This window comes from Vombatus ursinus, unplaced genomic scaffold, assembly GCF_900497805.2.
Source record: "Vombatus ursinus unplaced genomic scaffold, bare-nosed wombat genome assembly UNPS02014810.1, whole genome shotgun sequence".
NCBI classification, from domain to species: domain Eukaryota; kingdom Metazoa; phylum Chordata; class Mammalia; order Diprotodontia; family Vombatidae; genus Vombatus; species Vombatus ursinus.
This window is the reverse complement of record NW_020954588.1, coordinates 32957005-32984505: the sequence shown is the minus strand read 5'-3', so window position 1 is coordinate 32984505 and position 27501 is coordinate 32957005. Positions and strand designations below refer to the sequence as shown.

General features: G+C 37.0%; 1 protein-coding gene across 2 annotated transcripts in view; it reads right to left on the bottom strand.

Moving 5' to 3' along the window:
• The window catches only part of ZBBX (zinc finger B-box domain containing), a 126725-nt gene that overhangs the window by 40312 nt on the left and 58912 nt on the right, over positions 1-27501 (bottom strand). The window contains exons 9-16 of one of the 2 annotated variants that reach the window (XM_027876075.1): positions 16635-16790; positions 14575-14755; positions 11863-11983; positions 8309-8445; positions 7211-7308; positions 6199-6278; positions 3641-3813; positions 715-1001 (exon numbers count right to left, since the gene is read on the bottom strand). In XM_027876075.1, the coding sequence (XP_027731876.1) occupies positions 715-1001; positions 3641-3813; positions 6199-6278; positions 7211-7308; positions 8309-8445; positions 11863-11983; positions 14575-14755; positions 16635-16790 (1233 nt within the window). The remainder of the gene's footprint in view (positions 1-714; positions 1002-3640; positions 3814-6198; positions 6279-7210; positions 7309-8308; positions 8446-11862; positions 11984-14574; positions 14756-16634; positions 16791-27501) is intronic. The other variant, XM_027876076.1, reaches the window with a different exon arrangement.

Sequence of the window (27501 nt, the reverse complement as noted above, 5' to 3'; positions counted from 1 at the left end):
ATTTCATACTTTTTAAATGTTTTACTTTTTGATATTAACTAATTCACTATGCCAATTTATAGAACAGATATAGCAATTTTTAAGCATACACATGATAATGGATGGTAATCAATACTTTTTGACTCATTTTCCCCTCACTAGAATGACTTATTCACTCACTGTTTTCATCTCCCCTTCAAAAAAAATTGTATTTTTTTTCATTTATTTCCTTGGTCCACTGATTTTTTTGCCACGATTAGACAATGCATTTGTGTTTCTACTTAAACCTGCATATGCCACAGATTCAGATGCCATATATATTATGTGAATTCATGTATATATATATATATATATATATATATATATTATATATCCTCATAACAAGTAACTTATTAAGTAACAGTTAGATAAAGGGCTTTTTGTACTGAATTATTATTCACAGTAGTGAATTTCATCATTCAGAATGCATAATACACTATCACAATGTATCAGTTAGCATTTTCTGATAGAGACCTTTTCACCCTGATGGTTATTGACTGTAACAGGATCTGACTTTTAATTCTTTATCATTCATTCCCAGATGAGTTAGTTAGTAAGCTGCTATTAGATCAAAATGCTATCTCTCTATAATAAATATTAATCCTCTCTCTATCAATGTGAAATTCACTGGTCAAATTACAGAATGTAATTAGATTGAGGGAACAATTTTAAATCATTAACAGCCTATTGCTTTACCTTGGAAGACTTCATAGATCTAGGTTGCTGTGAGTTATTGTTCTCATGAAGACTTTTCCCTTCCAGGGAACTTTTGCAGCTGTACATCAATCCGTCACCATGGGAATCCCTTAAATCCACATTATAGTGGTAAGAGGTCCTTTGATGTGAAGCATGGATTTCCTCATCAGGTTTCCTATTTTCCAATAAAACGCTTTTCTTTTTTGTTGCAATTTTTTCACCAGAAGCAGTTGACCCTCTTTCTGTTATTTGAGGAGAATCTGAAGTGCAGCTTCTAGATGATGAAACTACAATAAAAAGAAACAATAGATTTGTCCATGTCTTTCGAAAGTTAAATAGGGTACATACCTATAAATAAATACGCTACAATGGACTCCTATCAAACTATTTAAAAGCGGTTTGGTGTGAAAGTATTGTATACAGTTTGCAGGAATGTATTCCAAATGTGAGACGTGTGTGCAGACACACATCTATGTATAGATATTGTTAATAGATAAAATGCACTAAGAGGGGCATTAGGAAATCAGGAGACCTGGCTTGTAGCCCAAGTTCTGACATCAATTACTTGAAAAGCATTGGGGAAGCCATGCTTCTCTGTAGGACTTCCTTATCAACTATAGAATGGAGGGTGTGGCCTAGATCATTTCTAATGATCCATTAGATCATTTTAACATCCTAGATATGGAAAAGTCAATCTGAAGTTTTCTTAGCTGATTCATCTGGGGAATTTTTTTCCACCACTCAAACCTTACAAGGGCACTATTAACGAGCAGCGGGGGCCATCTCCAGTCATCCTGATCTATATCTCGCCACTGGACCCAAACGGCTCTGGAGGAGAAAGTGAGATGGGCGACTTTGCACAGTCCTCCCTCACTTAAATCCAATTCACTTGCGAGTCATGGCATCACCTCACTGATGTCATGGTCCTCTTTGAGAACAAAGGACAAACAACAACAATAAAGAACAGCAAAATTGAAGCTATTTGAGTTTCGCTATTCTCTAGCTGCCCATGGATGAAGAGTGGCCAGCGGGCACACAACGAAAGAGGAAAGACTAGGGCAAGGACACATGGCTCGGTGGGCAAACCAGCCTCTGTGTAACCTAAATCAAGTATATGAATGAAAATTCAGCAGCCCGAATTACCACTGCATTTGGTTTCAGCCTTTTTTTGGGGAAAGTCTAATTTTGGGGGAAAGAAAATTCTTTCTGATGATCTTTTTTCTTTGGCAATGAAATGATACAATTTGTCTGATCTGAATGGAGCAACCAGCTGACTGTCCAATCCACTAAAAGTGTCATAACTGGAAAGTCACTAAGAGGTCTGTAAACAGTGGGGGCCATGGCTTTACAGCCCAAATTTGGGCTGTTTGTTGTGCTAACAGGTTCCATACAGCCTGGCAAAGATGCAAAGCATTTAGACCTGCACATTAAAGAACTGCTCAGTCTTTTAAAATTAAGTTGCAATTTAAATTTCAAAGAAAGGGATGGCCAAGTGTCTATGTTATCAATAACAGAGAGAGATCTCACCATGAGAGATACGTTACTGAGGATAATCAGATTTATAAAGCTCTTAGAGGTTATACTGATTTCAAAGCACCATCAACAGTCAAAGTTAAAAGAACCCTCAAAGCATGAAGAAATGGACCCTTGTTCTAAAGAACCCCCCTTATACACACTCAGTATGGGGCAGGGGCACTCCGACCAAGGGCAGCCCAGTTTTAGATATATCTTTTTTTTTTCCTGACGTCAAGCCTCAATTTCTTACTTTGTGCCTTCCACTCACTACTTCTAATTCTATCCTCTGGGGACAATTAGAACAAATCAAATCACCTATCCTTGTGACAGACTTGACTCAACTTTGTCTTTATTCAATATCTTAATTCTGAGATTGCTACAGGCAATGAACTCAGTTTCCTTGGCTAAAAGTAGTTGTACAGGACATGTATACCATGAATATACATACATATGTAAATGTAATAAAAATTATCTGCTTTCATCCTGTAAATGGGCTGTTTGCTTAAGAGAATTACGAGGTCATAGAAATGATGATGGCTAAGTATTTGTACAGATATCCACGTATCAATCTCTTGACTTAATCCAAGGATAATCCTTCACCAGGTCGTGAGGTCGGCAGTGTACATGAGGCCAATGGAAGGCTCTCATGGCACAGCAGGTGATAATGGTAAGGGTCACAGAGCCTTTTATTGAGGCTTAATATCCTTTTATTAAGGGGATTTGCTCTGTAAAGTTTGGATTCAGTCAAAGGGTTGTACTTGAGGACCTAGAAAGCCACATGTGGCCTCAAGGCCACAGGTTCCCCACCCCTGGATCCAAAAGCTCCACTAATGAATGGCTCAGACCATAATGTGGGAAGAGAAAATAATGGCTTGTAAAGAAACTCTCTTTGGTGGCTTTGTCTTCCAGACGTAAATATTGTTGAAGTTAATGGAAATGTGTTAAATAATTATTTACTAGAAGATTTTTTTCATTTTCTTTTTTATCATTCTATTTTTCTATTATTCATTTTTTAAATATTATGCAAATATAGCTATAGAAGTGGATTAGACCAACCTTCTCATTTTACCTATGAGGAAACTGAGGCTTAGAGAGGCCCATGCCACACAGGTAGTCTTAGAGGCAGATCTGAACCCAGGTACTCTGACTCCACAGCCAGGGATCTTTCCACTGCACCTTCTCTCCACCTGTCTTTTTTTTTTCTCTGTCTTCCATTTTTTATTTTAACAAATCCAGAACTAGGAATTGCATTTCGTTATTTTATAATTTATTTATTAGAATTATAATGGAAACATAATTATGATTTCAAAATAAACAGTATAACATTAAGTTTTTTATAAATGTAATTTAGTATTAGTTTAAATTATATCAACATTTATAATCAAAGTTGTTTTTTTTTTTTAAATCACACCTTTCAAAGTCTCTTTGGAGGCTGAAGAGATTATTCTGCTGCATTGAGAAAACAGGTCTTTATCCTTAATCAGATGTCCATCCTGTTGCACAGCATCTGTGGTCTTCATCAGTGAAAAGGGTAAATCTTTTCCAAAGTGAAAATTATTCTTCTGATGTTGATGAACCGCCCAACTTCAGTTTGGAAACCAGGAAAAGAATGTGGGGGAAAAGAGTGAATCGCCAAAGAAATTTTTAAAAACTCAGTTTATCATCAAAACAAACACAGAAGAACCTCAATTTAATACTTAGAAAACAAAGCATTCTGCTTAATATCCTGGTTAAGTTCAGTTCTATTTCAACCATCCAATTAGAATAGTTTTAATTTAAAAAAAAAATCTCTTCTTCCAATTCTAATCTTCCCCATTAAGAAAAGCAAGAAGAAAAAGAAAACCAAAAAGAAAAAAAAACTTTTCAGAAAACTGAAAGATCAATCACTTACAAATTAGACTCTACCAGTAAAACACACGATGTACATCATCAGTACACATGAACGTGTGTATCATTGCCAATGAGTACAGCTAGATTTGTTTCATTTTAAGATCTCAAAATCATATATTTTCATAAATTGAAGTATTTACTTTAATTAGTATATTGATTATAAGTAAAATTGTTGTAGAGACTCACTTGTAATTTTTTTGAAGTTTTCTTTAGAAACAAGTAGACTCCTACTGTCTAACACTATCTAATTTTTTATCAACAAGCAATGTTACTTGTTGATACAGTGAAAGTGTGATGTTGGTGTTACCATTTAATTCCCTATCCATTCATTCACCCAACAAATATGCATTAAGCACCAACTGTGTGCCAAGCATGATGTTAAGACAGAGGTGTCAAAGACACAGCCCACAGACCGCAATGAGGCCTGTAACACTCCCAAGTTTGTCTTGACCCAGATGAAAATCAAATAGGGAAATATTTTTAAACGAATAAAAATACCCCAGAACTTAGATAACACTACTATGTAATTTTCTAAGTCATTATGTGTCCCACAGAAATTCTTAGGCACGGTTTGGTGGCCCCTATTTCTATCTAAGTCTGACACCCCTGGTGTGAGTACTGCAGACACAAAGAAAAAACAAAACAGATTCTGCCCTCAAATCCACGTCAGCACAACATTAAGAGGAAAAACAGAATAACTTTCACTGAGATGATCACTTTGCCGAGCCAAACAAAAAGGTAACAATTTGATAAAGTTTTAGGAGTCACCATGATTTAGCCAGGTTGATACGGGCACAGTTCACTGACCACTCCTTATTGATGGTGCAGCCAGATGGCTGGAGGATAGAACTGACACAGAGTCAGAAAGACTTTAGTGAAAATCCTTCCTCAGGTGGTATGACGATATGCCACCAGAGCTAAAAAGTTCTGAAATCATCCCTTCAACATGATCATAATGGTATTAGAGGCAGCTAGGTGGTGCGGTGGATATAGCACTGGTCCTGGAGTCAGGAGGATCTGAGTTCAAATCCGGACTCAGACACTTGACGCTTACTGGCTGTGTGACCCTGGACAAGTCACTTAACCTCAACTGCCTCAAAAAAAAAAAAAAGAGTATAGGTTCATAAAGCTATTCAGAGTTCATAATAACCAGAGCAAACTTTGAGAGAGCACCCAATTTCCAAGATGTCACCATAGGTGTTTGCTCCTTCTTCTGCAAAAAATGAATCTGATTTGTGCTCCATAGGTGGCATAGGGAAGATGGCACTGGATTTGCCCTGTGGAACACCTGACTTTGAATCCTATCTCACACACTCATTACCTATGTAATTCTGTACTGGTGATTTAACCTCTCAATCTATAAAATGGGCATAATAATACACCTACATCACATGGTTTTGTGAGGGTTAAGTGAAATAACATATGTAAATCACTTTGCAAAGCTTAAACTACTATATAAATGTTTGACAATGACGACAACTATGATGATGATGATGATGACGATAAATCAGATGTAAGTCGCGTGCAAATTTAAACATGGCTTAAAATATTTTGCAAAATTCAGTTGAACTATTTAGTCAGCATACATTTACTAACTAAATAGACTGATAATTACACTTTTAAAGCATTTCCTTCTATAAGGAACTAAATCATACTAACAAAGAAGAAACTTGGACACAAAGTGGGTGCCCATTGATTGGAAAGTGGGTGACCAAATTATGGTGTGTGAAAACAATAGAATAGTAACACGCCGATGTAGCAATGAATATGAAGGATTCTCAGAAACTTTGGAAGAAACTTGGGAAATGAAAATGATACTAAGGGACACGAATGAGAAGCCACATGTAATCTTGGTCCCAGAGAACAAAGGATGACGCTCACCTCCCACCTTCTCCATAGAGAGGAGAGCAGTGCCAGGTAAGGGACACTGTGTGATGGGCAGACAAACAAAGTCACCAAAGCAGCTAGTCTTGACTGTTCCATGGGGTGAATGGTATTTTTGGGAAATGCATGTGATGTGAAAACAAAGGGAATAGATACCAATGCAGAAGTCAATCTCTTTTATTGATGACCTCTTACCTTTGTTGACTATCAGTGTCAGCCAATTCAACTTTGTAAGGCACAAGATCCCCGGAGCCTCCAGATTCCTCTTCGTAACTCTTATCAAAAATAGGTTGTGAAATATTAATATAACTCAATACACTTATCATAAACAAAGCAATTAACTTGAGAGATATACAGATTTCATTTTCATCCCAATACTGATCCCAGAAATTTTGAATCTTGGGAGCTGTAAAATGTGTCATGATTCTGCATGAGCCAAACATGAATTTAAGTTCCTTACTAACTAAACATTCTGGCCTCCTTCTCATAACAAAGTATCAACAAATATACTCTATTCAATAAAAATCAAACAACAAAATGAGGCAAAGCAAACCAGAAGAAAATCTATAGAGATCACATGTCATCAAAACTAGGCTATCCTATAGGAGAACAGGAAGACACCTACAGAGGGAGGTGGATAAAATCATTAAAACACATAAAGTAGTTTAAAATGTACCTTCTCCATTCTAGTGAAAGCTTTCCAGCACATAGTGTTAGTGGATATTCAAGGCAGAAAGAACACTCTCACTGAACACAGCTTACCAAAATTTTAAAAATTATTTCTTTAAAAAATCAATTTATATATAATTTTAAGAGCATATCCCTTGTGCAGCATTAGGAAAGGGCTCCATATTATACATCATAAATAACTGCCAATTCTAAGGTAGGATAGAATTAATTTATAATGAGAATTTGCTTTTCTACATACATGCTGTAACACTGATACTAAGTCAATGGTATGTGCAAATAAGCTTTAAAAAAAAAAAAAACAACTGAAAAGTTTAACCTCAGTCCAATTGGTATATTTGTCCTTCTACTCTTTGGAAACACATAAACTGAGTTTTTGCTCTACAAGTATATTAAATTCTATCAGTTCTACCTTTCTTCCTTAATGACTTCTAATTTTTAATTCTTAAAAATGAGTTTCTATCCTTTATTATATATTACTATTTATGGAGAAGTAATACCATTCTTATGAGACACTCACATCATCGAGTTCCACTATCCTCACCGATGACTCAACCTTCACTAATTCAGGTTGTTGTAGTAGGAAAGGATCTGGATAACTTTCTTTCAGCTCTTCGACTTGGAAGTAAAACAAGAAAAAAGTATTACTCATTGAAGAACATTTCTTACCTGTTGACTTATTTTCTTCAAAATAAGACAACCATCAGCACAGAGATGGTGCTCTCCTTTACATTCATGTGAGGATATAAGAGCTGTCAGTTCCCATAAGTGAAATATAAATTTTAATTATGCAATTAAAATGACTTTTTTGAGAATGTAAGAGGTTCTCAAAAAATTCATAAGTGAAATATAATTTTAAGGATATAAGTGAAATATTGAATTCATGCAAGATCATTTGTTCCTTCTCACAAAATCCCCCAAAAGAAGTGAAATAATTTTAAGTTTGCAATTTTAAAAAGAGAGGGAGTATGATATAGCAGATAGAGAGTTGGCCTTGAAATCAGGAAATCACGGCTAGAGGTTCAGTCTCTTTGGTTGTGTGACTCTGAACAAGTCATTTAATCTTTTAGTTCACTAAACCAGAGGGACCAAACATGCTGTCATGGGCCACATGTGGCCCAAACTGGATTCAAATATAATTGGAAAATATTTAATAAAATAAATTCAATAAAACATATATATTACATTTTAAAATAAAGTTAATATGTAGACTACATTCTTATGTATGGGATTCTTATGTACGGGTGAGTGGTCCCCATTTCTATCTGAGGTTTACATCGGTGCTCTAAACAACTCAGATAAGACAATGAGAAGATGGTGGGAGTTTCTTCACTCAAGAGCTCCTTAGAACAGCAAAATCATAGGTACAGTCCCTATCTCTCATCCTTATTTTTTAAAAATGCACTTTAATTAATACAAGGTTTTTTTTCATCCCATAGAAGACTAAGGACCTTTTTAAAAAAGAAAAAAAAAAGCAGGTTTGAGGGATCTGGTTAATCTCTGACTGGCCATTCTAATTGAGGGTAATCTACATCCAAGAAAAACAAATACCTCTGGTAGAGTAATGCATTAAAGTTAAAATAATATATTATCAATATGTTATCAAATTTCGGTGCACCTTCAATATTATCATCTTTTTCACTTAGTGCCATGTCTTCGGTAGAAGCTGCTAAAGGAGTGAGAGGCTCACTAATGGGTACAGAAGGACTTAGCTCTTTCTTCAATGACACATTCTTTGCACCATGAAGAGGGGTCCTATGAAACAAAAGAGTAAGGAAAAGTCTTAAATGGTGATAAACACTTTCCTTTAAGCAATTTTGACTTAGTTTTTTCACAACATATTACAAAGAAGAGAGATTATGACTAATTAGGTAGAAGAACATGGTCTTCTAAGACAACATCAGGTTACTCACAAAATGTTAAAGTTCACAAGATGCCTCTGCACTGAATAACAATCTTAATATATATTAAAAAAAACACTATAATTTCTTCACAGAAATGCCCTGCAAGAAACTGGTTGAATTTCTATGCAAGTGATCGATCCATTGGACCATAGCGCTCATCATACCGTGCCACTAAAATTTTCATCTTGACAAGTTTAGATGAAGGATAATTTTGCAGACAGTACTTAGATCCACCGAAAAATCAGAAACATCTGCATCTGGTTTGGGGTTTTCATGATAAGAATATGACAGATTTGTTCACAGTCATGTAATTTTAGGCTAGAAGGAAACTTACAGATCATGTAGTCCAAATCCTTCATTTTAACAAATCTATAAAATGAGGCATAAAAATGCTAAATAGCTTGCCCCACATCAAGCTGCTAATCGGGAGCAGGGAACAGACAATATCCTGTGATTTGTGTCTAATAATTAATCTCCTGCAATCTCTCCTCCACTCCTATCATTCCTGTAATAGGAAGAAGCCCAAGTATGCAGGAAAGAGTGACTATAGAATACAGCTGCTTTTAAAGTTATTGGCAGCAACTGATCCAAAGATTGTCAAGCTCAATGTAAATCAGTGGTGCAATCTTCAGCAACTTTAAGAGCCCTCATGTGCTCCATGGGGAGGGTCAAAGACTCCTTGTGCTCTGCTCTGATCACAACACTTCCAGGTATAGAGTACTGGGTTCAGTTCTGGGTCATCTTTAAAGGAGGACATTAATAATATGGAATTCATTCAGAGGAGGGAAAATAAGATGGATGGTCACTGAATGATCATGGGATGTCTAGCTTGAAAAAGAGAACATCTGAAAATGTCGTGCATGATAGCTGTCTTTGAGAATATGAAAGATCTTTGATGGACCAGGGACTAAACTTGCTGTTCTCCTCCCCACAGACACCCCCATCCCACCAAGGAATAATAGGTGGAACTTGCAGAGAATTAGAACTATCCCAGAATTGAAGGAGGCAGCTAGGTGGCACAGTGGATAGAGGTCTGGGCCAGGAAGACCCGAATTTCAATCTGTCCTCAGACATTTACTAGCTGTGCGACCCTGGGCAAGTCACTTAATCTAAATTAAATTAAATTAATCTAATTAAACCTTGTTTGCCTTAATCAACTGGAGAAGAAAATGGCAAAACACTCCAGTGTCTTTGCCAAGAAAACCCCACAGACAGTGCCGACATGAAGAGTCTGACACGAATAAACCCGAACGTTATTAACAGCAAGAACAGAATGCCTCAGGAGAGAGTAGACGCCCCTTCACCAATGGACTTTGAATATAAAACAAAAACAACTGCATGACCACTTTTGTATAGTGGATTTGTAGAGGGGGTTCTCAGGGAGATACAGGTTATATTTTACGGCCCCTGAGGTTCTTTCTAACTCGGAGACTCATTTGCACCATGACTGAAGCCCACTCAACACTAACACAGGACTCGAAGTCTTTGTCTCTGAGAAGTGATGTTATGCAACATCTGTCAGGGAAGAGAAAGACTGGGAACTTATTACTTACTCACTGGTCTTTAATATTGATATGTAAGTGTAACTAGAGAGTGAAATGATATGAATACAAAGCACATCTATGGAAAAATATACGCACGTATACATGATAAATACATTAAGGAGTGAGAGATAGAGAGAGATTTCCCAGTAGATTCTAAGTATACTTTGGAATATTTCTCTAAGGGTAAAAACAAGGTTTACTGAGCTCTCAACATTCTCACCAGTTCATCCTTGTGATCAATGGAACACATTTTTGAGGGAGCTCACCACAGCATGGGCAGAGTCTGTGACCATGATAGCTTTTTCTCTATTAAAAAAAAATCTAACAATCATTAGATAATGATTGAAACATTGGCCTTTACCTAGGTATTATTACATTTGCTCTAATTGAGCTAACTGAATCTTAATAGGGAAATTCTATTTAAACATTAGTATTTGGAGTCAAGGGGGAAAAAAGGTCCTAGACCACAGAATGTTCAAACTGAAAGTCTGAGATTACTTCGAGTAACTCCTCATATGGCATAATCTCGAGGCTGAAAGACTGCCAAGTAGCATCACCAGAATGAAGACATAGGTCTTCACATTCCTAGCCCCATGTTTTGTTTTGTTTTCCATTATGAATGATAATTCATACCGTGAATTACCTTCTACAGTTTTATAATATATTTGAGAGAAATCATTTGACCAATAATACAACATATGGAACTATAGCTTTTGCAATTATTATTACAATTATTCGGTATAGCACCAGAAGATGGCACAATTACCTATGGGTAAAAGTTTCCAGGATTCAGATAGTAGGATGAAGATCTTTGAAATTTATGAAGAATTTATAAATACAAGGAAATGCTTCGTAAGAAGCTGTAAACTCCCCCTCCCTGGAAGTGGCCAAAAAGAAGCTGGTCGGCAATCTGTGAGTAGATAGATGGTCTACCTGATCTCAAAGACGTCTTACAACTGTGATTAAAATGTCCAAAGTTATTGCCCTTTACATGTTGGGAAAAGGTGACTTTTCGTTAAGGCTGGGCCTAAGGAGTTTATCTAGTTCTATCTCCACACTCAAAACCAGAAACATTTCAAGCATGTTTCTAGGTCTAACTTTTGGTCCAATTGGTAGGCTTGGCTGATCTACCCAGGGCTACAGCTACAGAGACCTGTACGATACACAAAGGAACATGGGCCAGTACGACCAAAAGTTATAGTTGACGTTATTCTCAGAAATATTTTGGTTTTGAGTTCATGTGTCTCAGTACTGTATACCAATGCAGAATTAAATGAAAAATGTAGTACAATACGATTTAAATGATCCTAACATTTCTTGGCTTTAAAGTTTTAAATACTAAGTATGAAACTGAGGTTAAAAAAAAAAAACCTTGGTTGAAATAACCAACTTTCATTCAAAATTTCGTTCAAGTGAATGAAACTTCAGACTATTTCTAACTTAGTGGTTTTCTGACTTCTTATGTCAGATTTGTCCTTTTTTCTATATAATAATTTTATTCTCTAACACTGTGTCCAAAAATAATGACCTGTCATATTAACAAATGAAATTAGAATTCTCAGCAGAAAAACAGAAGTTTCATAGTGATTTAATCTTGCCTTCAAATTATTATTTATTCAATTATGAAGAGAATAGATGAATTAGCTGTATAGGCACTTTACACAAGGATAGAATGTTAATAGCTTTTGTGCTACTTATTAATATTGTATAAATTTGGTAAATACCTTCTATGCTTCTTAAGCCATAATCGTTCCATATAAGTCAGGCTGTCGTCTTTAAATTCGATTTGAAGTGGTTCTCTCCAAATTTTAAGATTTGTCTGTACCTCAGATGCTTCCATTTGCTCTAAAAAAAAGTGTTCATCTATCATTCAAATCTAATTTATTAATTACCACATCTCATCAGATGCTGCTCGATTCAAAGAGAATGCATTTGCTTTGTCTGTCACTGTGATCAATAGGCTTAGACTTTAAAAGAATCATAAAAGATTCTGCTGAATATATGAAATTTTTAGAATCCAAATACAAATTCAATTTGCAAAGTGATATAAACAAAATCATTAAGTCTGAAATGCATATATTATTTTCTTCAATTATTTCTTGACTTGCAACTATATAACAATTCCAATGCTTGCCGTTTTGAGCAAACTGATTACTCTGAAGGAGAAAGATAAATTAAATAGATGTACTGCCCATCTATCAGCCATAAAACATTAACATTCTAAGTCATGGAGTGAAGAAATATTCAACAATGACACTTGCAGAAGACAACTGCCTACCAGAATTTATATCTTTATGATATTCTCCAAGCTGATGCTTAGATATTATTAAAGGAAAAACTTCTACTTTAATCTGATGCACTGATGATTTCACAAATCTTGGCACTTTTTCACTATGATTTTGACATCAAAATTAAGTTAATAATATCAATAGTAAGAGCTAACATTTCTATAGCAGTTACTATGTGCCTGGCCCTGGGTTAAGTGCCTTACATATCTATAAAAAAATTGGTTTTACCATCAAAACTTATTGTCAATAGGGGCACAATCACATTTTTGGATGTTAGGAAGCATTCATCAATCTATTTAAAAATTATTGGCTACTTAATCATAAAAGTATATCTCAAACAGGCAAGAGGGACAATCCTAAAGGAAGAGCATTAAGAAGAATTGATATATTTATGAAGCTATGATCTTGGTTGATCCTCACAAAAAACTCTGAGGTAAATATGGAGGGTATTATTATCCCCATTTGACAGATGATAAAACTGAAGCTTAGAGAGATTAAAGGACTAGTGCTCATGGTCACAATCTTAAATATTCTCTTTCTTCCAGTCATAGCTTCTCAAACTGGGTGATGCTGCCCCCCCGGGGGGGGACTGGAATGATTGGGGGCAGAGGGGTGGCAGTAGCAGCCTTGGGTGCAATTCAGGGGCCTTGAATAAAAATAAGGGGGCAGTGGAAGCATAAAGAAAGAAGAGAAGAAAATTTTGAACAACCATTAGTACATGTTTCATCTGTGGTGTAACAGAGTTAAAGCCATAGTGATTACATTATTTTCCAAATAAACACGCAAAATGCAAGTTATAACCTATCAATGGTCAAGTTTGCCTACAGGTCTTAACATGTAAGTGTTGGCAGGCGAGCTTATCACACATTGACAGGAAGTCCAGCACGTATGGGCAGGAATATGTGCATATAATGATTTGTTTACAATACAATACTATATGTTTATATGATGCCAATATTTCATCATCAAAATTTCAATGCAGGAAAAAAAACAAATTTACAATAAATTATTAAATTTAAGATGCGTCATTTCAAAAAATATATTTTTTTGAAATGATGCATATTTCAAAAAAAAATGTTGAAGGATTAAAGACAGTAGATTTCCAGGGGGGCAAAGAGTAATTTTTTTAAAGGAAGCATTAGGAGAAATAAGTTTGGGAATCTCTGTTCTAGACTCTACTCTTTAAATGATTATGCCCCAATAGGAAAGAAAAAAAATACAAAAATAAAACATAAAAATGTATAAATAAAAAAAACACAAAAGTATCATGGACAATGAGAAGTATATGGAAAACTACCCACTAACAGGCTTCCAGTATAATTGTAATGCCATCACCCATGGCTCTACTATTCTACTCTACTATTATTTATTTAATGCTGATTAGGTACAAGGAATCTGTGGGGAATACAAGGATGATTAAGATATAATTCCTAGGCTTATATCTTGGGCTTCTTCAGGAAATGGATATGTCTCCAGGAGATCTGGTGTAGAGAAAAAGATTTGGTGGCATTGTCAACAAATAGAAAGTGGCATCTAGAATGCATTAAGGACAGAAAAATAAAAAATCAGATAGGTTTCTTTGGCCAGAAAAGAATAGATTAGGAAAGTAATGATTTCAAAAGGCACAAATCAATGTAATTCATCATCAAGAATTTGACTAATATTCAAATGGCAGCCACCAAAGGCTTCTAAAAAGAGGGAGACAAAATGGTGCACATGATGTTGCAAAAACAACAGCCCTTTATAATAATACAGCACTTGGAAATTCACAATGCACTTTACAAATACTTTACCCTCATAACAACCCTGGGAGGTAGGTCCTATTATTATCTCCATTTCACAGAGGAGGGAATGGCAGCCGGAAGAGGTCAAATGTCTTGCCCAGGATCACACAACTAGTAAATGTCTGAGACTGTATTTGAATCCAGATCTTCCTGACTCCAGGTCTAGAACTCTATTCATTGCACTATCTAGATATCTCCTATTTATTTGTTTCTCTTTCCAATATACTTGAGACAGAGTGGGATTTGTGAGAATGAATAAGTAACAATCCACAAAATATTATCCCAAATAGAAATTAAAATAACCATACTTTCTTTAAAAATGCACACATAAAACCATACTTCCTTAAAAAAAATCCATCTCTACCTGGAGAAGTTTCGGCATTCTTTTGAATATGTTTCTCTTTGTTTACATGACTGCCATTTCTCCACTGAGTTAAAATTTCTTGAAATGATCTAGCAGACTCGTCCTCATCAAATGAACCTTGAAGCAGGAGGCCCCCAGTCTGATTTGTCAAGTCAGACTTTTCTGATGGTGTAGAATCAACCTAATTCAATTTCAAGTATTAATCAAAGATGTTATGCAAAGTATTACGCTTTTAACAACTTAACCATTACATTATGACCTCTTAAAAAATTAAATTCCACATTTATTAACTGCCAACTACAAACATTATACTGAAATTTTTATCAAAAATATGCCTGTTTCTATACTTTCCAACATTCTTTCTAGTTATTCAGTATCATGAACATTCAAATCAGAGTTTGTGAACGTATGAAAAACTATACTAGGTAAGATGAAGCAACCTATTCTGTTGTTCTGCACACAACTTAACGTTCAGTGACAAAAGTCTAAATAGATTCACTAAATATATATAAAGACTTTGCCTCTGCCTACATTGAGAGCAAAGCAAAGGAGAGATTTAGCAGTCATTTCAGTGAGGTCAAACTGGATAATTCAAGTAAATAATAATACTAATAATTCTTTACTAGGGCCTGAATTATTCAGCATGGCTTTCTACAGCAATCAAATGCATTATATAGCTGTCAGATCTCAACTTTGTACATTGTTGACAGAGGAACAGACTCTTATTCTTGTGCCTTCGCATGCATCATTTAATTCATTTTCCTCAGTTTTCTAGCTCCATAATTACAGGGAGCTATAGCTATATGACTTCTAAAAGTTAATTATTACATATAACTATTAGAATTATACTTTTTTACTACTCAGTTAATTGGGAAAATCCATTTTTTTTTGATCTGGCCAAATTGAGAGAGAGATACTAAAATGTCATTCAATAACTATGTGGGCCTATGCTATGAGAAGAACACAAGTACGATTAACATAATCCAAATTGCTGTGTGTTCATTCCAGGTCTTTGAGCCTTCTATATCGAAATTCAGTAGCACCAAGAGCCTTTCAGTTGGTTCATCAATGCAAATAATTTGAATAAAAACTGTGAATATATAATGAGAATTGGGGGCAAAAATATGAAGAGAATGGGCCATTTTGCATTTGAGAAACTACATGACACTTTTAACAATCCTAAATTGTTATCCTGAAAGGAAAAAAAACACATTTTCACTGCAAAATTTTCTAAGTATTATATGCCTTTGAATAAATCACTCAATCACTTAGCATGAACTTATTAAACAACTATTATCTGCCAGGCACTGTGCTAGGCAATGAGAAGACAAGGGTAAACATATTAAAATATCAGCCTCCTGGGAACATACATTCTTTTGGTGTGACAACGTGTGTATGTGGGTATGTACACACACAGAGGCACTGGCAACAGAAGAGATGAGATCCAAATCCTACTTCTCGCTCATCCAAAGTATGGAAAATCTCCAGCAAAGAGTCTACTTTTCAGCTACTTTTCAGTGGCATTCTTGGAGGGCGGGGGAGAGTCACATCATAAGCATTTCTTAAGTGCTTCTTATGTGCTGTGTTCTGTGCTAAGTGTTGGGGATACAAACATGAGCAAAATGAAAGGCAGTTCCTGCCCTCAAGGAGTTACATTCTATCGGGGGAAGACAGCACACAAAAGGGAATTGAAAAAGAGCGGAGAGGTGAGTTATCAGTGCAGGAGCATGATGGCAAAGTCTAGAAAATAAAGTATGGTTGATCTAAACTTTTTTTCAAAATGGAGGTTCTGGGAGGAACTTTTCCAAGGGGAGAAGAGGAAGAACACAAATGAGACATGGGGTCAAAGTTCAGGGGGTGAAGCATGACTAGTCTTGGTCCCTCTTTTTCCGTTGTACTTAATTAGGCTTGTTTCGCAAATAAGGACAAATTTGCTTCTTAAAAAAGAAATGCTAAATTTTAATGCAATAAAACAGTTCCAAAATAATCATAAAGATTTAGATGAATATGAATTACAGTTCACATAACACAAAGCTTGGGCTTGTTTTCCTTCCTCTTACCTCAGAGTCACTGACCTGAAGAGACTGAGTTTTTGAGGCATTTCCATCTTGATTAATTTCTTTTTCCAAATTCTGCTCCTCTTGAGATTCATCAGGATAAATTTCCTTTAAAAATCGATGGGCAACATCCAATCTGGATAAAACTTGGGCTCTTGTCTATAAAAGAAGAGTAGCATATGGCTATAAAGTCAAAAGTATAATCTCTAAATATACATTGCATTGTGACTACAAAATATTTACCTCTTGATTTTTGAGCTTTGTTTTAACATACACACACAGCAATATGAATTTCAGTTCACTATCTGCATACCCTCACCAAGAAAGTCCTACTCTGAGACCTCCTCTTGGTATAGAAGTAAACCGGGCTTTTCAAAGACCTAAAACTAGTGGCTCACAATATTCTGATAAGCCTTATCACTTTGGAAGGGCTTTGAGTACAAAGCAAACAATGGAGACTATATCTGTCACCCAAGCAACAGCCTAGCTTCGGTTATAGCTGTTTACCAGCAAATAACTGGTTGGCCAAATGTAGGTAATGATTTAATTTGGGGTCATAACTTCATTAAAGTGTCTGTGTCGATACTCTGAGGTGTGTGTGGTGACGGGGTGGGGGAGAAGGTTGAAATCTGAATCAAGAAAGTGAGCACATATATAAATCCTCTTATTATATTACTTGGTACTAATATATTTAAGACAAAAACTGATATGTGTATAATCTGCATATCCTACTAAACCCAATTAGTAGCTAATACTTATATGCATCAGAAGAAAAAGTTAGCAAATTTACTCAACTCAAGAATTTAATTCAACAAGACTCGGTGGAAAATATATCAGCACTAATTCTTTCTTCAATTAAGAGTTTATGACTGACCATAGGGTTCTAGCAACCACTTAAATAAAATACTGTTTAAATTTCCTGCTATATATTGACAAATATATGCAAATATTACAAATTTTGCATGTATTTTACACAATGAAAATAGATTCAACCGATATTTTCATATAGTAATATCATTAATCAAGCCATAGGTATTGATTTAAATTAACCTCCTTTTCAAAAAGTTGAACTTCCAATGGACATGTGAACAGAATGATAATTCATAAATTGCTGATTATTCTTTGGTGCTGGCATTAGCCAATTTTTAGCCACAATATATGTAAGTAGTAAAAGCTCATTTATTCATTCATTCAATCAGCCAATATATTTAGTAAGCATCTATTAAGTCCAACGTACTCACCACAACTCAAAGGAGTTCAATATAACGCAGGAAAAACATACAAGCTCTCAGAAAATTCAACTTCAGTGGAAAATTTGAATATAGAGAACTGCCCAGAAATCTTACCTCAGAGTTATTGGCATCCTGCTTGCTAGGATGCTTATGAAAGACATACTGATGCTTTGAAAATCGTGCAAGGCCCTGCCTGACCACAGACAGGACTATTATGGATAGACTACCTACGGTATGACAATATACCACAGGAACTGAAAATACTGTAATCATATTTTAACTACGATTAAAACAGCAGGGGCAACAATCAGCAGCACACAATATACAAGAGGTCACCATAGATATCCTCCCTCTCCTTCTAAAGAAAACAAGGCTGATCCTTTCAAAAAGGTAAGTGCCCCCAAGGGTGGCACTGGGTGAAAGCACTAGATTTGGTGTCAGAAAGACCAGAGCTTGAATCCTACCTCAGATACTTGGACCTTGTGTGACTCCATGCAAGGCATTGAACCTCTCAGTCTCAGTTTCCTCATCAGGAAAATGGGGATAATAATGGGATGCTCACAGGATGGTTGTGAGCATCAAATGTAAAACACTCTGCAAATCTTAGCCTAATACATAGATTCCCTGTAGTAGTGGTAGCAATATTTAGGAAAGAAAGAAATGGCTGCAAGGCTAAAAGGAAGTATAAAGAAGTAGGCTAGAGCTTCTGGAACAAAGAACATGCATATTATATGTGTGCTTATATGATGAGTCTATATTTAGTAGAAAAGTGTTTAAATTTTATCTGTCTCCCCAGTATGAGAGAACAGGAGATGACATGGATGTACTTGACATTTGAAATTAACCCACACACACACACACACACACACACACACACACACACATACATGCACACTCAAACACATACACTCACTCACACAAACACACATTCACACACAAACATGTAGAGGCAGACTTTTTTTGGAGTAGGACAGGCTTTTCTCCCTCATACTCTCTTTTGCTGGCAATTTCTGTTTTGAAAAGAGTGCTTTTAAGTTATGGGATTTTATTTCTTTTTTTCTCACTCTCTGGTTTGAAAAAGAGATAACAAGGTACTCTTCTCCAAACCATCCTCCCCTTAAACTTTGCTGTCTTCTCCCTGCCCCCCACCTCCATGCCATCTCTCTTTCTAAAAGCTTCGCAGTTCCAAAATACACTGATTTTTTTCTAGCAGCGTAACCAGACGCATCATAGCAGCCCGATAACAGCCAGTGAATGTGTCTTTATTGCTCTTCATCCCTTCCCAAAGGTACCTTAACTACAGGCTGCAACCTCCACTTCTGCACCCAATACTCTGTGTGTCTGTGTGTGTGTGTGTGTGTGTGTGTGTGTGTGTGTGTGCGCGTGCGTCTTCTCCCTCTCATGAACCTCAAGCCCGCGCATTTCCCTTCTGCATGTGTCTTTTCCACTTGACTGTGGGATGTAAGATTTACTGGAAGAAGTTGCTAATGCTAAGCTCCAATTGCAAAGTAATTTGATAAAGTTTGTTCTTATTTGGATGAGCAATGATCACTTATTTGTCTGTGGGCAAAAATTTCCCCAACATGATCAATGAGTATTTTAATTCTGAATGCTTAATAAATTACACTTCTAAGACATATAATGGAACATACTTCCTTTCTCACAGCACAGTGGAGAAAAACCATGACAGCAGAATTGCATATATAATGTCATACACGATACCTTTATCGAATATTTTTGCTTAACTGCTTTGCTTATTAACAAGAGGGGGTTGAATCTAGAGGAAAGGGTGGGAAATGCTCTGATCTAAAAACAAAATGCATCACTATACTATATTAAGACAATGAATCTTGTTTCCAATGAAAGATACAAGAGATTGTAACTTTCAATGCATAAGCTGCCAAGAGCGATTATTGCTAACGCTCAAATATCCTGAATTCATGCGAGTCGTGTGACACGTCAAAGACCTGTCTATTTTACTGTTCAGATGGAAGGAGAGCATACTACAGGAAGAAGCATATGTCTCTGGAGAAAATTGACCTAATAGAGCCAGATGGGTTCAGGGCCTGAGAAGCACTTACAGGAGACCAAAACGCCATTGCTGGAACCAAGAATGTAGTAGAGGTCCATCAGCCTAAAAGGCAGTTCTTGGAACTGAGTGAGCAAAACTAGACCTCTAAAACTGGGCTGACAGCATATGCTTATGGGATTTTCTTTAGCATCTTATACAAAGCATACTTATAAACTAAATTTCAAAATAATTAAGAGAGTACTACAAAAATACCAGGATTTTAAATAAATTTGGCTATCTAATATTCAGAGGCAGGAAATTCACATATTCCTCCTGTACTCTCTCAAAGAAACAGGAGCTGATGTGCCCTGAGATGGCTCCACTCGCTGTTAAGATCTGGCAGAAAGCCTAAAAGGCCAACCAACTGGGTGCCTGGGATCCCACAGATCAGTAAGCACCCCAGTCAATGTGACGTAGCTGCTCTTAAGAATCTAAGACACGGATGGGGTGGCGTACAATGGCATGCTGGCCCTACCCAGAACAATCATAACGATAAGATTGGCACAGAGAACAGAGGAACAGGTAGCATTACATTATGTCTTGGTACAGAAGAACAAATAAAAAAACTAACACTCCATAGGGCAGTAATCCTTCAGTACATGGGGCACTGACCACTCAAGCAGGCAAATCCTGGGCGAACGTGAAATAGACTATCTGAAGATGCATATGCTCTTATTATGCATCAGTGCTTCGTCATAACAAAACTGGGAAGGGTGTGTACCAGTTGTAGGCAAGGACGCCATCTTGCTTTTTCTCAACGATATCCTTAGTTCTAAGTTATACAACAATGTGTTGCCAATTACTTGTATTATAAATCAATGTAATTCAGGAGAATCGTAAGAATGACTTCCTTCCTTAGCATGAATTAGAACAAATAAGAGAAAAAAATCAAAGTTATTTACAGCTAAAAGTTGAAGGTACTGAAATAATATATGCAAAACAAACTCCACATGGGCTACCAAATAACGAAACAGAAGGCAAAAATAATACAGATGTCTTGAATGATTTTGAAAGGGAGATGGACCTACTTAGAATGGAATCCTTGCAGTTCCTTTTGAGTGTCACAGCATGAATCCAACTAAAAGACCACTTACACCAAACAAAGGCATGTTTAAAAGGCTGGAATTTGCTATAAACATTATAAACAAATGCATTCTTCCAATAGTACTTCAGATAAAATATAAAAACATTCCAGAAACTGCATTCAACAGTATATGCTGTAGCCATTGCCACAGTCAGGAGGAAAGGTGATGCTATGTGGGAGTATTACTAAGGAAATGTGCCAAATCCCACTATGGCAAAAGCAGCTTGTCACAAGTATTGAAGATCAGTGGAAAAACAATGGAAGATTACATCACCTAACGGCTATGTTCAGTAAAAGCTTGAACACCATGTCACTTATTTAAGACAGCAAAAAAGAAAAATACAGAAGGACTTTCAAAACACAGAACTATAACAGAAATACTCTTTTCCCTTAATCAAAAATTGAAAGTGAAACTCCAAAGTTTAAGGCAACATGAAGTCAAGGCAGCAGAAAGAACAAAATAAACATTTTAATATCAACCAAAGGCTCCATGATAGAAGCTTGAGAATCAAAGAAATTAGAAGGATCACTCAGACTAGAAGAATGTGAAAAATGCTTGATCATCTATTTGGTCACAAAACATCACTGCAAAAATGTAGGACTCATCCAATGTGACAGACAGCTTGCACATCTTTAATATAAGGAATGAGCAGTTAGGTTGAGAGAGGTAATTGAACCTTGCACTTCTCTTCAAAACTGGAAAGTGACAAGTCAAAATAATAATAATAATAGTAATAATAATGAATAACACTGACATAGTGCTTATTGTGAGTCAGTGTGCTAAGAAATTTACAATTATCTGATTTGATCTTCACAAAAATCCTAGGAGATAAATGTTATTATTAGGCACATTTTGCAGATAAGGAAACTGAGGCAAACAGAGGTAAAATGACATGCCCTCGATCACATAGATAAATTGAGTCTTTTTGACTCTACTTCACAGTGTTGTGTGATGTAATGCCAGCCTCCACTCTAATGCAAACTTGACCCCCTTTTCCATAGAGAAGGCATCACACATGGATTACCGCAAAGTTATATGTTCTCACACCAGTGACCCCTTCAAATACAGACTATCTGTAAGTTTCTGTGCTTTATACAAATCATTACTAGCTTATATCAATTGAAAAAAAACCTCCATAAACACGTAAAAAGCAATATGTTGCCTGAGGAACAAAAAGCACACAACAAAAATCCCCAAATATATAAACGAGTGACTCATGATTGATTTGATGATTGATTAGTGAAGGAGAAATCTGGAACCTCCATAAGGTTTATACCGTCTTTATTAATTATCACAGTATTTGACTTATGCACTCACAACTAAGTCACGGACAGAAAATATTTACAAGGAACCCAAACATCGTGAGAACACTAGAGTACTTGATGGCCACGTGTTCATCGATCTCTATTTAATGGTTGCTAGTCAGAAAACATTTGTTAAGTGCTACTCTGTTCCAGGCACTGTGCTGAGCACCGTGGACACAAAGAAAATGAAAACCATGATATATTCATATGCCATGAAGGAGCTCACAATCGAACAGGGGAGACAAGTCGCAGGCCATCCATGTACGTACAACATGGAGAGAGAGGAGATGAAAGATAATCTCAGAGGAGAGGCATAAGCAGAGGGGAGGGCAAAGAAAAAGCTCCTGCAAAAGGTAGAATTTGAGCTGAGTTCTGAAGGAAGCCAGGAGGTTGAGATGAAGAGGGAAAGTGTTCCAGGTGAGGGAGTAAGTCAGCAAAAAAAGGTTTGGAGGCTGGAGATGGGAGATCCAGTGCAAGACACAACAAATAAGCCAATGTCATTGGATCCCCAGACTGCAGGCAAGGGAGTGAAATTTAAGAGGATGAGGAAGGTCAGGAAGGGTTGGGTTGTAAAGGACTTTAAAAGCCAAACAGGATTTTGTAATAAATACAGAATAGGGAGCAACTGAATTGAGGATGGGACAGTGAAGGGTCTGGCTTCACTTTGGTAGCTGAATAGAGAATAGATCAAAGCAAGGAGAAACTTGAGGTGGGGATTCCAACCAGAAGGCTAAGGTAATAGTCAAGGCATGAGGTAATAAGTGTTTGCACGGGTTGGTGACTGTGACAATGAAGAGAAGAGAAAACATACAAGATATATTATGTAGGTAGAAGCTACAAGACTTGGTTACTGACTAGAAATGTGGAAAAAGGAATCAAGGGTGGCTTGACTTACACCAAGGTTGTAAGTATGGTTGACTTAAAAGATGGTGGTCCGTGAGACAGTAACAGAGAAGTTCTGAAAAGTAGAAGGTGTGGGTGGAAAGACAAGTTCTGTTTTGGAGTTAGCAAGTGTGAGATGCCAAAGAGACATCCAGTTCAAGGTGCCTAAAGCACAGCTGGTGTTGCTAGAAGGGAGCTGAGGAGAGAGGTAAGGGTTGGGTCAGATAGAGCTCTAGGAATCATCTGCATAAAGATGACAATTAGATCTATGAGTGCTGATGGGATGACCAACTGAGATTTCATATTGGGAGAAGAGGGTCACCAAAATGATGACATGAATAACAATTTATATAAAAGGTGTCATCTTCCATAGTGACAAGTTAAGCTCCTTATGGTTCTACCTAACTTTAAATTATCTTGAATAGGACTGAATATGGCTTTCCAGTTATAGAACTTGGTCATACCAAAACATCAGTTTAAGTACTTGATGTATTTCAATGACACCAGTTATATGGCTCTACTTAGAAGAACATTATGCAGTTCACCTAATGGAAGCTTTCTTCAGTAACATCAACATGGTATTTGTACTCGGTAAGAAAAAAAAATTCTTAAAGTGCACCAAGAATAGAGACTGAAACCTTTGATTCTGTATCAGGAAGTTAATTTGAACCAATGGATGAAAACAATACTCACAAGTACCTTGGTCTTCTCCAGGAAAAACACATCAAGCATAAGGCTATCAAGGACTGCCTGGCATCCTGAAGTCAACGCTTAATGGGAAGAACATATTTAAAGCAATTAACACCTATGCAATATTAGTCTTAACTGAAACTGTTGCCATAGTAAAATAGATGTTGGTGGATCTAAGAGGAAGTCAAACAAGAGTCTAGAATGAAAAAAAAAACCAAAAAAAAGTTTTAAAAAATTTTTAAAAAGGAGTGTAGAATGATACATTAGAGGTTAGATATGTTTCTCAGACTGACAAACAACAAAGTCTCACACTGGAAATGCAGATCTCCAAACAGCCTTGAGAACTCAAATTATGAACTAGTCTGGAGGCAGTATGTTATCACCTACCACACTGTGGCCTATAATCATCATCTATGATGTTCACCCATAGAAACTTAAAAGCAGTATTTTAACAGATGAAGGCATACCAAATATTCAAAATCACCAAGCTGCGCAAACCAAAAGGTTTTGAAATACAAAAAGCTAGTACATAAAAAAATAAATATATGGGAACAAGATAAAGTACCTCATAAAGAGCAGGGCTCCATCATCCTTTCCACCAATGACACCAACTACCACTGCCAGGATAGGCAAGCCAGCCTGGCTAAAGCAGGGAGAAATCTCGATGGAGTAACAAGACGTAGCATCTTCCTAAGCGGGTCAAACTGCTGCCAACGCCAGCTCCCTTCAGACCTAGGTAGAGACAGCTCAGGATCCTGCATCAAAGTGCCCCAGGAATAGTGGTTTCACCTAGACCACTGACCCTACTCCCAGCCCAGTCTCTGCAGCCAGCATCCAGAAGAGCCACTCTTTAGGAGATACCTCCTGGCAACTGTCTACAGGCACTGAAGTTTCCACCTGCCCTCTAGGCAGCCAGCGCTACTGAAGACCCAGAAATGAAAGTTCTCTCCCCTAAAACCTTCTGCGCTACAGTTCAATATCAGAAGCAAATATGGTGTCTATCAACAAAAGTGACATAAATGAACACACCTTGCCATCTACTCTAGCAATACCCTGACAACTAACACAGGCTTTTCATCTGACTTGCAGGGGACACTTCCTCTATCTATTTGGTAGGAGTGTCTTCTATCAAAATGTGAGCTCCTAAAGAGCAAGTACTGTCTTAACTTTTTTTTTTCTGTTGAGATGCCCATGACCTAGTACAATGTTTTGCACATTGTAACTCAAATGTTTAAATGTTTTTCATTATCATTAGTATTAAAAGCTACTAAGAGTGGAATGAAAAGATGAACCACTCATGACATTCACATGCATTCTACCAATAAAACATCAACAAAGAACTGAATAAGGGGCTAAATTGTGGAGTCTGGTTTATAGAAAGAAAAGGAAAGGTTTACGATTTAGGATCAGCTTGTTACCAACATCACCTGTAGAAAAGTTAACCTAAAGGAGACAGACTTATTGATCAATGCAGATTTTGTGATGAAGCAACAGACACTGGGCAGCATTAACACTAAAGACTGTAAAAATTTGGCAGCTACAGGACACTTAAAAAGAGAAAAAAAAAGAACGGCTAATTATGCATGATAAGGTCACTGTCATTAACTAACAGATGAATGACCCCCATGTTGCAAATGAAAACCCCAACCTAACCTTAAGAAGGACAAAGCCTAAGCTGCACTGGAATCTGGGCATCAGTACAAATGGGGCCATTCTCCATGACTCCCCAGGCCAGAGATTGAGACATAACAAATTTTAAAATGTTTTATTAGATACAACCACATCAACTAATTGGGGCAGCTAGGTGGCATAGTAGATAGACGGCCAGGCCTGGAGTCAGAAAGACTCCTCTTTCTGTGTTCAAATCTGGCCTAAGACACTAGCTGTGTGACCTGCAGTAAGTCACTTAACACTGTTTGCCTCAGTTTCATCATCTGTGAAATGAGCTAAAGAAGAATATGGCAAACCCCTCCAGCATCTTTGCCAAGAAAACCCCAAATGGGGTCACAAATAGTCTAACACAAATAAACAACAAAAACAGAAACTATTCAATCTCCAAACTACATGAAAGGAAAAGCTTTTGAAAGATAGAGACCAAGTGGGAAAAAATGAAAACCATGTGGGAATAGCACAAGAGCCAAAGGAACCTGGTCAGTTACCACTGGGCTAGTCATAAAGACAACTGTAGTGAGTCCACAGAAAATGAGTTTACGTGCAAATGCTCTGATTCTGTTACAAAAGGCAGTCCTTTTAGTCACTTGCGTAACAGTCTCCAGAACATTAAACATAAAGAGCAGCGTAGTGACTTATTCTTGGGCTTTTTCTATCTGAATTCCATGAAAATGATGACAAGATAAAAGTAATAATATTAATAAAAGTAGTAGCAATGGTAGTAGTGGTAGTGGTGGTGGTAGTAGTAGTAGTAGTAGTAGTAGTAGTAGTTACATGACCCCTGAGTAATCTACCTTTCCTGCCCCAATCTCTCTACAGACCTCCAATCTCACATCTCCAAGTGCCTTTTAGACATCCTGAATTGGATGCAAAGTAAACACCTCAAACTCAACATATTCAAAACAGAATTCCTTATCTTTCTCTCTAAACTCTTCTCTCTCCTACAACCCCTACCTTTCCTATAGTGTAAAGAGCAACATCGTCGTCCTAGTCCAGACTTACAGCCTAGGGGTCATCCTGGACTCTTCACTATCGCTCAGGCCCATATCCAAGCTATTTCAAAGGCCTGCCAATTTCACCTTTACACCATCTCCTCCATATGTACCCTTCTCTCCTATGACCCTGCCCCCACTCTAACACAGGCCCTCATCATCTCACACCTGGATTATTACAATACCTGCTGGTGCGTCTGCCAGCCTCAAATCTCTTCCCACTCCAGTCCGTCCTCCATTTGGCCACTGAGATGATTTTCCTAAAATGCAAGTCTTATCATGTCGCCTCCCGCTCCTCCACTCAATACTCTCCAGGAGTGTACCTGTTACTTCCAGGAGAAAATATAAAATGATCGGTTTGGCATTCAAAGCCTTTGAAACCTCACCCCTTCACACTTTTCCAGTCTTCTTAATCTCACTCCCCAACATTTACTCTTTGATACAAGGACACTGGCTTCCGGGCTGTTCCATGAACAAGACTCTCCATCTTGCACTCCACGCTCTGTCTCTCTGGCTGTCCCCCATGCCTGGAATGCTCTCCCTCCTCCACTCCAACTACTGATCTCCTTGGCTGCTTTTAAGTCTCCACTAAGATTCTACCTTCTACAGGAAGTCTTTCCCAACTACTTCATTCTAGTGCCTTCTCTCTGTTAATTATTTCCCTATTTATTCTATATATAGCTTGCTTTGTATATATTTGCTTGCACTTGGTCTCCCCATTAGATTGTAACCTCCTTGTGAGCAGGGACTGTCTTTTCACTCTCTTTGTATTCCTAGTGCTTAGCACAGAGTAAGCGTTTAATAAATGTTTATTGATTATTGATTGAGAGTAGTAGTAATGACGGTGGTGGTGGTGGTGGTGGTAAAATAGTTGTAGTAGTATTACTAGCAACGGTAGTAGTAGTAGTAGTAGTAGTACAGATTAATGATCTCGACACCTACC